The sequence below is a fragment of the Pinus tabuliformis genome, chromosome Q, assembly GCF_031772625.1.
Source record: "Pinus tabuliformis cultivar Carrire ecotype Pingquan chromosome Q, CPIR1, whole genome shotgun sequence".
Lineage (NCBI taxonomy): Eukaryota > Viridiplantae > Streptophyta > Pinopsida > Pinales > Pinaceae > Pinus > Pinus tabuliformis.
Genome location: NC_142296.1, coordinates 21,871,847 through 21,886,317, shown reverse-complemented (window position 1 = coordinate 21,886,317; position 14,471 = coordinate 21,871,847). Strand labels below are relative to the sequence as shown.

The window sequence follows — 14,471 nt, the reverse complement described above, 5'->3', positions numbered from 1 at the left end:
GGTGATTTTTGTTTTTTTTAATCTTAACTGATTTCCAAAACAAAACGAAATCAGTTTAGGTAACTCTGGCTTTTTGCTGCTTTTATGACAAAAAACGCTGGGTTTGACCAGCATTGACCATGTATCCAGGAGCTCCAGATGCGATGCTAAATAGATCTTTCACCATGTATGTACATCTGTGATCACGTCCCTATCCTCTGTTTTGATTTTCCTGCCATGCCACGTGTCACAACATAAACCAATTACAGGAAGTCATGACATCCCGTAATTTTGTTGAAAATTTCTAATTTTTAACATAAAAATCCACAAATTAAATTTAATGTAAAATAACAATTATAATGGTTAATTGATCAATTTCAATGGACTATGAGAGGTTTATGGAAGAAAATGATGGATGAAAGATGGATTTTTAGAAGAAAAAGGATGGCAATAAAATAGTACCAACAATTACACATGCAAAACATCAACAGATTATTAAATCTTCTTTTGATACAAATTCTATTGGCCCAAAATTTTTACAAATTGGTGTTATTGTTTTGAAATGGGACAAAGCGCACGAAGATAAAGGAAAACATTCTAAATTTCAAAAGATGTGGCTTGGACCGTTTCAAATCATTGAAAAGATAGGCTCATCAACATTTATATTGCAAGATCTATCAGGAAATAGAGATTATCTTCATGTCAATGGGCTTATCTTGAAAAAATTCTTTACTTAAGGAGGTAACCCCTTCTTACTTATAAATATTCAATATTCGGTTTTGTTAGTTTGAATTTTTGTTTTTAGGAAATAAGGGTGTAAATAGTCTTCCATTGACTTTTTACTATTTGAAAGTTATTCAAGGAAATATTGTAAATACTTACTTTCGATAGATGGAAACCTTTAAGGAAAGGGCTACAATTCTATAAAGAAAGATAAAAATAAAACTCTGAAAACCTCTTTTAGATTTGTAAAACCCTTTCAAGTCTTGAAAATATTGTAAATCATTTCAAGTTTTAAAGAGCCAAGAGAGGTTATTTGTAAAAATCAAAGACTTTTCCAAACTTAGCATCTACAACTCTTAAATTGTCATCCATACACTCTTAAGGAGAAAGTCATTCACCTCATTCATGAAGTTTGTAATCTTTTCATAGTGTAATTCTAAAATATGTTTGATATAAAAGATAAGGGGTCTCATCATGAGCCTGCTTACCATGATCATAGGGAACTAATTAAACTGATATTACTAATACTGCGTATCAAAATAGGGTAATGGCTTATAATCGTAAGACAAGGGGTCTCATCACGAGCCAACTTATTCAGTTCAATTACAACCAGTGAATGGCATTGTCAACAGCTGGCCACCAAACCAGGACAATGGATTTTTATCTTTTAAAAGAAATAAAAATGATAGAAAATACAAAAAGGGAAAAAATATGTGTAAACTTATCTTTTTACATTATCTCTCAAAAGTTATACTTGTAGATGGATGGGACAATGAATGATTAAATGGTTAAAAAGTAACCCTGTCGAGACTATAAATGTTTGCTGGCAGCAGAGACACTACCTGTGACAACAGAGTAATCTTTAAAAGCTAATTTGAAGAAGCCCCCCTTGCTTCATCTATACCAACCAATCAAAGCTTGAATAAACCCAGAATGTTTTTATTTTTAAGAATAAAAAAGTAATTACAAAAATATTTTTTCATAATGTTCAGAGTTAATTTTTTTATCTAACTATTCTTAGATTGTTTTCTTTATCTTCAATGGTTTCCAAATTAAGAAAGTGATGAATATTGCAGTGCTTTCTCAGAGATAAGTGTTTCTTCCAATGAATCGCTAATTGTTGTGTTATACAACAACCCCCCCATTTCAAAATTTTATCCAAAACTTTAATAAGAAATGGGTCCCCTTTTAAGACTTAGTTAAATTCAATAATTCAATAATAATCACAAGTGTTGATTTAACCACATTACACATAAAAAGTCCTTATGAAAAGTTTCGATCCGATTTAGATATTAAACAAAACCCTTTTCATAAAGAACAAATAAAAGAATATGTATCTCACTCTTAGTTTAAATGAACTTAAAGCTTTCATTAGAAATCACCGATCCGATAAAGCTATCGGAAAGTGCAAATCGCAAGTTAAACAATGAAACATTCCAAAGGTCTATGCCAAATCGGCAATCGCAGATACCATGAACTGCATAACAAAAGCCCCTTTGGAACTCGCCGATGCGATTGCATAAAGGAAAAGTGCGTTTTTCGATAAAACGCTGTTAAAAGTATATTAGCGGGGTTAAGCCTTAAAACAATATTAAACGAAAAAATAATGATTTGTTGATTATCCCGACTCCTCACCATAACTCTCACCTTTATCGCAATCGGAGCTAACTATCGCAACAACTTAAGCTTTGACCTGTGAACCCCCTGATCTGCGATATGCGATTTTCGCTAATCGCTAATCGGGAAAACCAAGAGATCCGTTTTAAAGGACTATCTCTCATTTGTGCGATGCGACATATTATTATTACATTTAATTATCACGATTGACAGTTACGGAGGTCATTAATATCGCAGTTAAGGTTGAATCCTTTGAGGATTTCATCTGTGGTAATATTTGATTTCATATCACTTATCACGCTTGAATTATCATCAAACTTTTTCATTCTTCATTGGCTTTCAACGGGTTATTCTCTATTACGTTTTTTTGTTTCCTTTGCAGAGCAACTCTGAGTTGATGAATCCAGAGAAAATGACGAAGAAGGTAAAGAAACCAAAGGCTCCTGTCGTAGCCAAAGAAAAACCAGCGAAGAAGGTTTTGATATCTAATACTACCTGCCTCGGTCTAGGCCAAGTTTCATGAGAGAGTATCTACAATTTGCTGGAAGCTGAAGATCCTGAAGAACTCGAAGAAGAAGCAACCACAGATTCCACGAGTAAGTCAGAAAATACTCTTAAGGAGTTGGCCTGCTCATATCTTCATAGAATAGCAGCGCGCGCCAAGGTTGTACCCTATAATGACTTGGTCAGGTGGGTTATTGAGAGCATCAATATCACGGATAGGACTTTCTTCACGTTTGATAGAAGAATGTTTGGGTCATTCAGAGCAGAAGATATTAAATGAATGTACCATTTCCCTGAACTGGAGAAGTGATATAACAAAGCATTCTTGGAGGCTTTCTCTAAGGAAAACGCCATCAAACCTGACCCAATCAGACAACGGAGGCATTTTCCAACCAAACACAAGCATGAAACATCGGGTATGTACTATGTGGATTCGTTGTCATCTCCTTATTGTTATGTTGGTGCAATGATATGCAGACTCTTCGGAGTCCATGATTCGCTAAATTTTCTATAGAGATGGTACCATTAATGGAGGTTGCAATTAATGCCTATATCATGGATTGGGCGACCATTTTTTCTGACAAAATGGCCAACCAAATACTTGATTATAGGAGAAACAGGTTCGTAACTACCCAGGTAATACCCCCGTTTTATATGAGTGCTTATATTATGGACACTATTTGTTTCAATTCTGAATATCCCATTTTAGGATGGAAATGGACTCTGCAGAACCCCAACCCCATTCATATCTATCATAGGAAGTTGTGGAAAGCCCATTACAAAAATCATTTTTATAAAATCTGCGATAGTTTCATCCTCCCTGTGTATTATGCAATAATCAATAAACCCGCTCCTAAGTTATCCGAAAAAACCTCTATGGACCTAACTGCAATTGGTAGCTAGTTTGGTGAGGAAAAGTTCACTTACATAAGACTTTATGGTAGCATTATTGACCCTCATGTCCTTCCCTTATATGCCCCGGATAAGCTACTTTCCAGAGAATTGCCATATCAAATAATGGTAGAAGGAATTTCAAGGAACCTAAAGGAGCATAAGAAGCATATGTGGCCTTCATTTCCCCTCCAATGTGGTGCTTTCACTTTCCATGATTTCAAACATGCAGAGAAGGAAGCCGAGAAAATAAAAATATTAAAGTTAGCAATCATCCCAAAAAGGCAGTTTGATCCCAAATATGTTGCCTATAATGTTACTTCTCAGGCCAAAATTGCCAAGTTTGAACATGAGAATGACAGTTATGATGATTTGTTTGCTTATGCCGAGTTATTTTCTCAAGTTAAACAGCTGGTAAAAATCAAATTGGGAGCAGAGGGACTAGAGGAGTTTTACAAGTTCAGAGCACAGAGATAGGAAATGATACCTCTGGATTTTTTAAACACTACTATGGTACAACCAGAAGGCCACTGTGAAGAGAAAATTATTGAAAAGACTCCCAAAAAGGAGAAAACCCCTGAAAGGAAATAGAAACTAGTGAACCCCTTGACATGGAGATTAATATTGATCCTAAGTTAATCAAAGAATGGGATCAGTTTGACTCGATCATCAATAACCCGAATAAACCCCAAGAGTTCAACCACCAGAAATTTCTACAGTGAAAAAGCCAGAAGTTATTACAGTTTCGATTGAAGGAACAAGCGACCTACCCAAAATTCAGCAGAACATAGAGATTATTCCTGAGAATCCTACTGATAAGATAATACTAAAAATTGAAGAAATACCACCTCTCGATGTCTTCTATAGTCCAAAGCGCAGGGTTGTAGTTAAAAGACAGAGGAAGAAAAGGAAAATTGATCAAAGTCCTCTTTCAACTCCTCAAGCAGAGATGATGAACGTGGCATGGAAAGCAGAAGTTGATCCCTCCAAGATTTAACAAAGCTATCTCAGTTTGCAGGAGCCTACACAGCGGCGACAATGGATAAAGCCACAGAGGTTAGCCATCTGATGAGGGAAAAAGGATCAGAAAATTACCCAGCTTGAGGCACAATCAATAGAGCAACAACAAAAGATAAATCAGCTTGAACAGCATTTAATAGAGCACAGGCAGCAAAACGAGCAATTAAAAGAGCAGCTAAAATCGGAAAAACAGAGAATTGATGAGCAGACTCTCCATAAACAATAGGAGATGTCTCAGGAGTTGAGCAGGCTGCAAATGTTAAGTGAGCAGGATAAGAAAGAAAAAGAAGACCAAATCGAGCAAATGAAAGAGCAGATAGAGAAATATAAGAGCTATCCACAAGTAAGCAAATTCAGAACAGAAGCCTTGGAGATAGCCAAAGCTCTGTCCCGACAGTTGAATATTCTTTGCCACAATATATCATTAGCCAACCCCTTATGCGATATCTCTACATCAATGATTGAGAAAGCAGTAGATGCGAGACTTGAATTAGATAAAGCAGATGAAAGGTTAATCAATTTTCTGTCCTTGCAAGATTCCAAAGAAGGAATGGCTGCCAACCTGCCCAAAATACAAGAATCACATAAGAAAATCATGTTTTCTGAATGGGAGTCCCAGTTAATTAAAGCTGAGAGAGCAACCTCTAGATGCAGAGCTGCAATGAATGGGCTAATCGAATTGATAAACAACAGTTTACATATGTCCAATTTGATCACTGATTGCTCTCTTGACAAACTCCCTAAAGTAAAGTCGAGCATTAAAAACAGGCGTTGGAACATAGGGAAAAATTGATCGGAGGAATCCAAAGCTTGACATGGGAAACATTCTGGTTTTTCCTTGTCAAGCCAGATAGCCAACAGATGGCCATGAAATGTCTTTCAAATGCAATCAACTGCATGATCTCCGAACTCTCTGATGCCACCTATACAGCTCAGCTACACTCCAGAATGAGTCAGCCTCCAAAAATCCAGCCTATGCTCGCAATCTATCAACTGTAATCATAGGAAAAGAAGTCGATACAATGAATTCATTTCAACCACCACAGCGCTATTATTTTCATGATAAATCTCAGACTTATATGTTTTTAGTTAAACCAGCGCATAGCGATTTTTATTCAAAGTTTGTTGTTGTTTCTAGTATTTAAGGCCCTTTCATGTATTTAGAAGGGGTCCACAATTTGTATTAAAACTTGACTTGGGAGTTGCACTACTTTACTTCTACTATTTTTTATCAAAAGTTGGACCAAAGTTTTGTGATTTTGTCACTTTTGCATCTTTTGAAAATGTTCTAAAATAGGAAAGCAAACTTTGAATGTTGTTTACATCGGGAGAATCCAAATGCATACGGTACTATTATCTCTGTTTTTTTTTTTTTTTTCTCTATGTGAATGAACATTTTTCAACATTGCTATTATATATATATATATATATATATATATATATGTTTCTCAAGCAATTCTTTAACTTGTCACTTTTGAATGTTTTAGAATTGTTATCTTTTGAATATATATATGTCAGTGATATATATTATGATCAATGCGATAATGTTTTTATTATTACTTTGTTTAACTACTTAAGCAAATTAATCATCATATGAATGCATATTTCTATTTTATGAATAAGTCATCTTTATGGTTATTTGTTTAATAGAGACAATCAAAAATCGTGTTGTTAAAAAAATACCCGGGTTAGATTAGTTATCTTTGTATATTTTTGCATCATAGAATAAAACACTCATCACTATTGTTATACATTACAAACCAATCATCCATCAACTCATATATCACTAGGAAACAGGTCCCATTACATCCAGTCAGAGCCACCACACCAAATGGAAAAAGTGTTGTTCTAAGATCCGAACCAGGTGGTTTTCCCCGATGTTGATGCTGCAGCGATTTTAGAGGCATCAACAGGTCCTTACTAGGTGTTGCAAAACATTGGTACTATGGCATACAAATTGGAGCTTCCTCCATCTTCCCAAGTGCACCCAGTGTTCCATGCTTCATGCTTAAAGAACAGTTATATGTGACAAGCTCCCAGTTCAAATAATATTGCTAGAACTTGACGAAGAAAAAAAAAACATATTGGAACCTAAAGCAGTGATGGAAACAAGAACCTGACAGCTACGAAATTAATCAATTTAAAAGTATCTCATCAAGTGGAAGAACTTACCTGCTGAAGATTCCACATGGGAAGATGAGAATTTTATACATAAGCATCCAAAACTATTCAAGCATTAAGGACATCACTTTTTTGAATGAGAGGGGCATGTTATGTCCCTATACTACTAGTGTAGCCCCTTATTGTTATTGTTAGTGTAGCCCCCTTATTTTTATTGTTGTGCCTATGTAGTCTCCATATTGTTATTATTGTGCCCCATAAAAGCCCACTATTGTTATTGTTGTGCCCTTACATTATTATCGTTATGTAAGCTTTGATTATATTGTGATCCCTTAGACTCCTATAGATAGAAAGAAGGTCCTGTCATTTGGATAATACAAGAATTGTTCATTTATGTAATGTAAAGAAGGTTGCCCCCTCGAAGAGGCTAATTTTTATGTCATTGATCTATCTTTTCTTATATTTTGTGAGCCGGTTGCATAACAGGATCTAAAAATATGGAAAATTGTGAAAAGGGACCTTTTTGGATTTTTCCAAAACTAGATGAATCCAAAAATATTAAAAGGCGGATATCTAGATACGCAGGGATTTCCCTGTGTTCACTGTTATGATGTGGCATGAAGGGATCTGAAAATATGGAAAATTGTGAAAAGGGACCTTTTTGGATTTTTCCAAAACTAGATGAATCCAAAAATATTAAGAGGTGGATATCTAGATATGCAGGGATTTGACCTGTGTTGATTGTTATGATATGGCATGAGGTGCCATGGACTAAAGACACAACGACACTAAAGTGGAAATTAGGTAGTAGTCTTATGAACGTGACATGGACTACAGAAGTTCTCGATAGCAATAAGCCAAAAATCCCAGAAATTTAGATGAACAAAACTTTTAGAAACCCCAAATCTAAACGTCCAGAGAGTCAAACTATTGACTACAACAACAAAAAATGGAAACCTGGACCCGAACGGATCTAGATGTCTTGGAATCCCGGATGAATCCAAAAATTCTTATAATAGAGACTCAAGTAAAATCTCAGATCTAGATGCAAAAAGTGGGGGTCACTAACATGTCTAGTAAGGACATGACCCCATGCAGTGGTGACACGTGGACAGAGGACTATGACATGTTAATGACGTATTGCTAATGTAGCATTCTATGATGATGACACATGGGAAAAGAAGACTTCCATGTGTCTAACATGTGGCAATGGTACAAATTTTGATGTGGTACTTAAAAGGGAAAGCCTTCAGAAGGACATACCTTTGTGTCCAAAACTAGAATTTCAATGAAGTTTATATCATTGAAAGCTCTTGACAAGTAGAATATGATGGTAAACTAAAAGTTAGGGTTCGGTGTGAGTAAAGAAAGCAAAAATATTATAACCCCGCCTCCTTAAAATAACTTAGAGAGTTAGATATGTTACAACTTCATTAGATAACCTCTTGATATTAGTGACTAACATTGTTGCTCATGTTAATTACGCCGGAGGTGTTTTTCTATTGTGAGGCTCGATGAGGTAACACTATAGAGATTCATAGGCCAACAAGATCTTCCACGTAGCATTTTGAAAAGCCAACCACAATCGCACTCCCTTCTATTTAACTCCTTTGCCTTCCATTTAACATTGTTGGTGTTCCTTTGCACAGTGATGTGCAAATACTAGTTTATCACCTATACTTACCCTAGCTAATTCCTCAAAAAACTCTTCCTTAATTACCCAAACTAAACTAAGGGTTTTGTTGAGACTCTTGAAAGCAATGAATGCAACCTTATTCATATCGAACTTTAATTTTTGTTTGGTTTTAATTAATATTTTATTGTAATTTATTAGTTACACTCATTTATAAGGATTTTATAGTTGCACCCTATTATTATGTAGTGTATTTATTAATTTCTTTAAATAATATTTTGTTCGTGTAGTGTATTTACTAATTTCTTTAAATAATATTTTGTTAAATTTTTCTTGGGATTTTAGTTTTAATAATAGATAAAAACAATAAAAATAAAATTACATGGTTTGACTAATACCCCAAATGGCATTTTTCATGACATTTTTTCTAGTTAATTTTAACCAAAAACCAGTAGAGATTTTTAAAAAAATGAATTTGAGTGTGGTGTTAAATCTATTTATGGATCCAAAAATGCCTTTTAAACATCAAAAATCACATTCTTTGTTGAAATTGTTTTGCATTTTGATGAAAAAGTTTATTTTATTTTAATATTCTAATTTAATTATTAATAATTATTAAGCAAATGGAGATTTAAATATGTTTAATAGTAATTATAAATCAATGAATGAGATTTATTTCAAAAGTAATTATGTTTTTTCTACCTTTTTAATTAAATTGAATAATTAAAAATGTCATATGAACATGTATCATATAAACGTGAGTTTGGCATGTAATATTAGTAAGCCATGGTATTGTAGCAAAATCTCCATATTAAAGTATAAATAAATCTCTATACATAAGAAGAGAAGCGTGAGCAATAAATATTATCTGATCTGAATCCAATCTGATTTTGCAAAGAAGAGAAGCGTGACCAATAAATATGATTTGATTAATAAATATGATCCAATCTGATTTTACAAAAAAGAGAAGCGTGAGCAATAAATATAGGAGTTGTCTTTAGTGCGACTTTTTGGAGACTCCGGTGATGGAATCCGACGAAAAAAATTGAGGTTAAATCTTGATTTGTATTATTTAAAAAGGTTTTTTAACTGCATATTTGGATTCAGCACCCTGAAAAACCCTGGGATGCTTTGATTGTGCAGAAATTAGCTATCAAACTTGCGATTTCAATAAATTGCTGCCGGATTTTGACCGGAAAAACCCACCAGAAAAGCTTCCAAAAAGTCTCTTTAAAGACAACTCCATAAATATAACAGAAATCTCAAACCGTTATTGTTATCCATTATTTGTAGAATGCTTTCATGTTTTTCATAAAATGCTTTTTGTAAAGCTCTGTAGTTACTCATTTAAATTATTATTATTTATAATTTAAAATAAAATAACTTTAAAAATTATTAATATCATAATCTTTAAGAATATATGTACATGACAAAAATCTTTTAAAATATATCTGCATTGCCAAAAGAGAGAATAATTCAATTTATTCACAAATATACTCTCAAGCCTATGAAAGAATCGTATTTGACTGTCAAAATATCCCATATATCCTCTGTCAAGTTCAATTGCTTCATGCTAGTGTCATGTCAAATTCCTTCCAAAAATTGTTGATGAAAAAATCCTATTTGATTCTCAAAATATCCCATATCCTATATCAAGTTCAATTACTTCACGCTAGTGTCATGTCAAATTCCTTTCAAAAATGGTTGACAAGGAATCTCAAATCCGTAAGTTTTTCAATATTCTCTTTTTTCTATTCCTTCCAAAAATTGTTGATGAAAAAATCCTATTTGAGTCTCAAAATATCCCATATCCTATATCAAGTTCAATTACTTCACGCTAGTGTCATGTCAAATTCCTTTCAAAAATTGTTGACAAGGAATCTCAAATCCGTAAGTTCTTCAATATTCTATTTTTTCTATTGGAATTAGGGGAGAATATATGTGACTTTGTAGTTGATATATTAAAAATCTCTTGTTAAAATAGAAATAAATAGTGTATACAAATTAAATAAAAAAATGTTAGACAAGGAATCTCAAATTCGTAAGGAATAAAAATATAAAAAATAAATAAATTTGAACATATAACGTTAAATAAAATAAATAAATAAATTTGAACATATAACGTTAAATAAAATAAATTTGAAAATAGTAATATCATAATCTTTAAAAATACATGTATATGCCACAAAATCTTTAAAAATATATGTATATGCCAAAAATCTTTAAAAATGTATGCAAATACCAAAAAAAGATAATAATTTAATTTATTCACAAATATACTCTCAAGCCCATCATATTTGACTGTCAACCACATATCCTATGTCTAAGTTCAATTACTTCCTGCTAGTGTTATGTCAAATCCTTCCTAAAACTGCTTTCCAATATTGTAACTCTCCCGACGAATCTTCGAATCCGTGAGCTGTTCGATATTCCCCTTTTTCTACTTGTAATATCCAGGGAATGGGAATTTTCAGTGAAGTGACGATTCATTCCAATATCTGACGGTAAAAGAAGAATATATCTGTATACAAGGGAGGTAAAATATAAAAACTTCAAACCCCATTTGAATTGTGATTGAAGGCACTACCATAAAGATGACAGAGAAAAACTATCCCACTGATAAAAATATCTCACTATCCCACTTGTAGGCGTCTCCATCGTCACAGGTCTGGAATAACTCGTTACTTTATAAAGATTTCACTTTAATTAAATCCCATTCGGTCGTGTCGTGTTCCTGGTTAATGAAATGACGCTGCATATTCTGTAATGTGTATTTCTTAATTACAATTGCTATATCAACTGTGAAAAAATGGATATATCATCTGTGCAGCGAAAAAAAGCAATCCCTCCCACTATTTCGGAGGCTGAAATATAAAGAAATTATATAAAGGCTAACACGCCACGAATCAAACCAAACCTGAAATATAAAGAAATTATATAAATGCTACACGCCATGAATCAAACCTGAAATATAAAGAAATTATATAAATGCTAACACGCCATGAATCAAACCTCTCAGACCTGTCTGAGGGCAGGTAAGACAAGTCGTCAGGTTTAACCCCTCCAATCCAACTACAAACAGTAAAATTAACCGAAGTTTCGAATTTGCCTAACCATTTGAGAAACACATTCATATCTGGACATAAATGGAGTATAATAGGACAGAATATATAGTTTTCAGATTATAATTTCTTCGAAAACCATGCAAAAATTCATGGAGGCGTGAGTAAAAATGAGAATAACATACTCAAGAGATTAAGACCATATTTCAAAATGATCACATCCGTTTCTACAATTCATGTGGTTACAGGTTTGTTTTTTATTGCAATTTTTCATAGAAATTGTTGACAGAAAGCCCAGTGCCTAATCTAGTTAGAAAATTTGAAAGGGAAACTGATTTAACAGTTCCTAGTAACTATCATGATTTAGTAAACAGGGCTGACAGCAAGCACCAAAGAACTTCCATCCTGGGTGGTTACTAAGCCACGGTGAATTTGCAGCAGAAGACATTCTAGAGACTCAGACTTTCTGGCCCCTGAGCTTCTGCGATTCTCTGGCCTTTTTAGATCTGTGTATATTTGAATACAAATTTCTAGTCCGGAAGCTCAAAAGAACATCCAAGCCGAAACCCAGAAGACAAACTCCGGCCATCACCAAGAAGACCAATCTGTAGCAATGGGCACCAACACAGTTATTGCCGTTCTCCGGCCCTGACAGGTAAGTGCCACTGAAAAGACCATGGAGCGGGCTTGCATTGATCTTATGGCCCTTGGCCGCCTCAATATCGTACAGAATTCCAGCCAATAGACCAGAGAAGAGGAAAGAGCCAATGGGCAAGTTGAGGATGAGAAAATTATAAATCATGCCATAATACTTCAATCCAAAAAGCTCCGATGCAGTGGGAACAGAAATAGAGAGACGAACACCGTAACAGACCCCCACTACAACGGACCCAAGGTACAGCGACCCTGACATACCGATGGCCATAAATATGTATCCTACAATCATAAATAGTTGCGAGGCTGCCATCCATACAGGTCTCGGAATGCCCGCCTTCCTGCAAAACAAGGAAAGAAAAATACACAAACCCTGAGAAATGGGATAATATCCAAGAAAAATACACAAACCTTGAGAAAAAAGATATTAAATGTCATATTCTCAGCATACAAGAACATTTGTAAATAGAAAAATTTGCAGAAACCTTATAAAATGTTCGGAGATGGACCCTGCTCCAATCCTTCCAAAGAATCCCCATATACTAATTAAAGAAACAAACATGGACACATCAACGTAGCCCATGGCAAGACCAATCTGGCCCATATTATTGATGACCGCCATGCCCGTCCCCACACCACAAAGAAAGGCAAAAAACAATAACCAGAAGTCGAACTTCTGGATCGCCTGAAATATAGTGTGATCCTCGCCTATACGAGGAGGGGTAGGATTGGATACAATCTGGTTCTCAGTGCTTTGGCCTTGTGAAGGCTGTAGTTCGGTAGAACGGCTTTCAGCTTTAGCCTGCACAGATATTTCAGGGTTTTCTGCCCCCTCTGCTTCCATCATGTTCGTTAATAATGGTTCTCTGAGTTGTGGTTTTTCTATATCTTGCGATTGCCTGCTCGCGGAATTCCATTTCCAGAAAGATGGAATCAGTTGCTCGCCTCTATAATACCTTTTTAGAATGAAAATCTTTAGAGGAACGACCAGAGGCGCTGCGAGAAGAACGAGCAAGAAGCCTGCAAAAATGCGTGAGAGCACGATTCCGTGATTACCAGTGATGTCAAAGACAAGCAAATAAACGGCGACGATGATTGCTATGACATTGAATGTAGAGAAGCTCTGAGCTTCTTCTTTTTCTTCTCTTTCGTTGGCGGAACAAGGAACAGGGCGCAGAAATATCATGGAAGTCACACACACGATGCCCGGGATAAGGGTGAGCATGAGCACGAAAGATGATGGACTGCTAGCAAAGAGGGCGGTACAGAGGTCGGTGAAAATGGCGGTGCTGAGACCGATGTAACCCTTGAGTATTCCCACAACAGGCCCCCTGTTCCTGCGGAAATTCCTCATGCACGTCACAAGCACCGCCGTGTTCATCCAGGTGGTGCTGTTACCTCCCATGCACAAAAAAATGCACATCTGTCGACAAGAAATGAAATTTACAGTAAGTAATAATTCTTACATTAAGAGAAATGAAATCAAGAAAACCAAGAACATAACCTAAATGAAAAAGAAAATCAAGAAATCTCACCTGCCAATAGGGCAGGGGTCGAATCCTCTGGCTGAGCACAAGCCATTGTGCGCCATAACCTAGAAACCCTTCGAGAGAACCGATGAGCAAAATGAGCCAGGCAGGTAAATAATCAGAAGCAAACCCTGCTACAAGACCGAAGGCCTTCCCGACATCCTTGGCGACGCTGAGGTTATTCAACTGCACCTGGTTCAGATCAAGAATAGATTTAAGCGCCACGGAATAGTTAGAGAAGGTGTAATTGTTCCCGGCAATGGCCTGCACCCAGATGGCCGTCACAAACCCAACCCACTTGATCACGGCCCCAGATGACGATGGAGGAGATTGTGCCACGCCCATTGCAAAAACAAGACGTCTACCGTTCGAAACTCGAGCACAACTACCAGCCCGACTTTTACGCCGAGCTAACAACACAGTAGACACACGAGTTAAGGTGCATCGCGTTGATTTAAGGTGAGGGAAGGAAGGTTTGGTTGGACTGTTTGTTGCTCATACGTGGCAAAGGGGCGGCACCGGGGGAGTTTCCGGGATGGGATGGGGTGTGCAGACGGCAAGCAGACAAAGTACAATACCGTCCCCTTCCGTGCACGAGACTCGATCTCTGTACCTCTAAATCTCTGGTCCTCTGGATCACAGGTAGTGCCGTGTCCGATTGTGGATCACAGGTAGTGCCGTGTCCGGTTGTGGTTCCGAGGGTAACCGTATCTAGATTTCTTGAAAGTAATTAAAATC

General features: G+C 35.8%; 1 protein-coding gene across 1 annotated transcript; it reads right to left on the bottom strand.

The window, feature by feature from the left end:
* Nucleotides 1-11,754: 11,754 nt before the first annotated feature.
* LOC149218082 (protein NUCLEAR FUSION DEFECTIVE 4-like) lies at nt 11,755-14,169 on the bottom strand. The gene is made up of 3 exons (XM_089383804.1): nt 13,740-14,169; nt 12,690-13,627; nt 11,755-12,545 (listed from the first exon to the last, which is right to left on the bottom strand). Exons 1-3 carry the CDS (start codon nt 14,076-14,078, stop codon nt 12,008-12,010), a joined length of 1,815 nt encoding a protein of 604 aa, XP_089239930.1. The 5' UTR covers nt 14,079-14,169; the 3' UTR covers nt 11,755-12,007.
* Nucleotides 14,170-14,471: the final 302 nt, after the last annotated feature.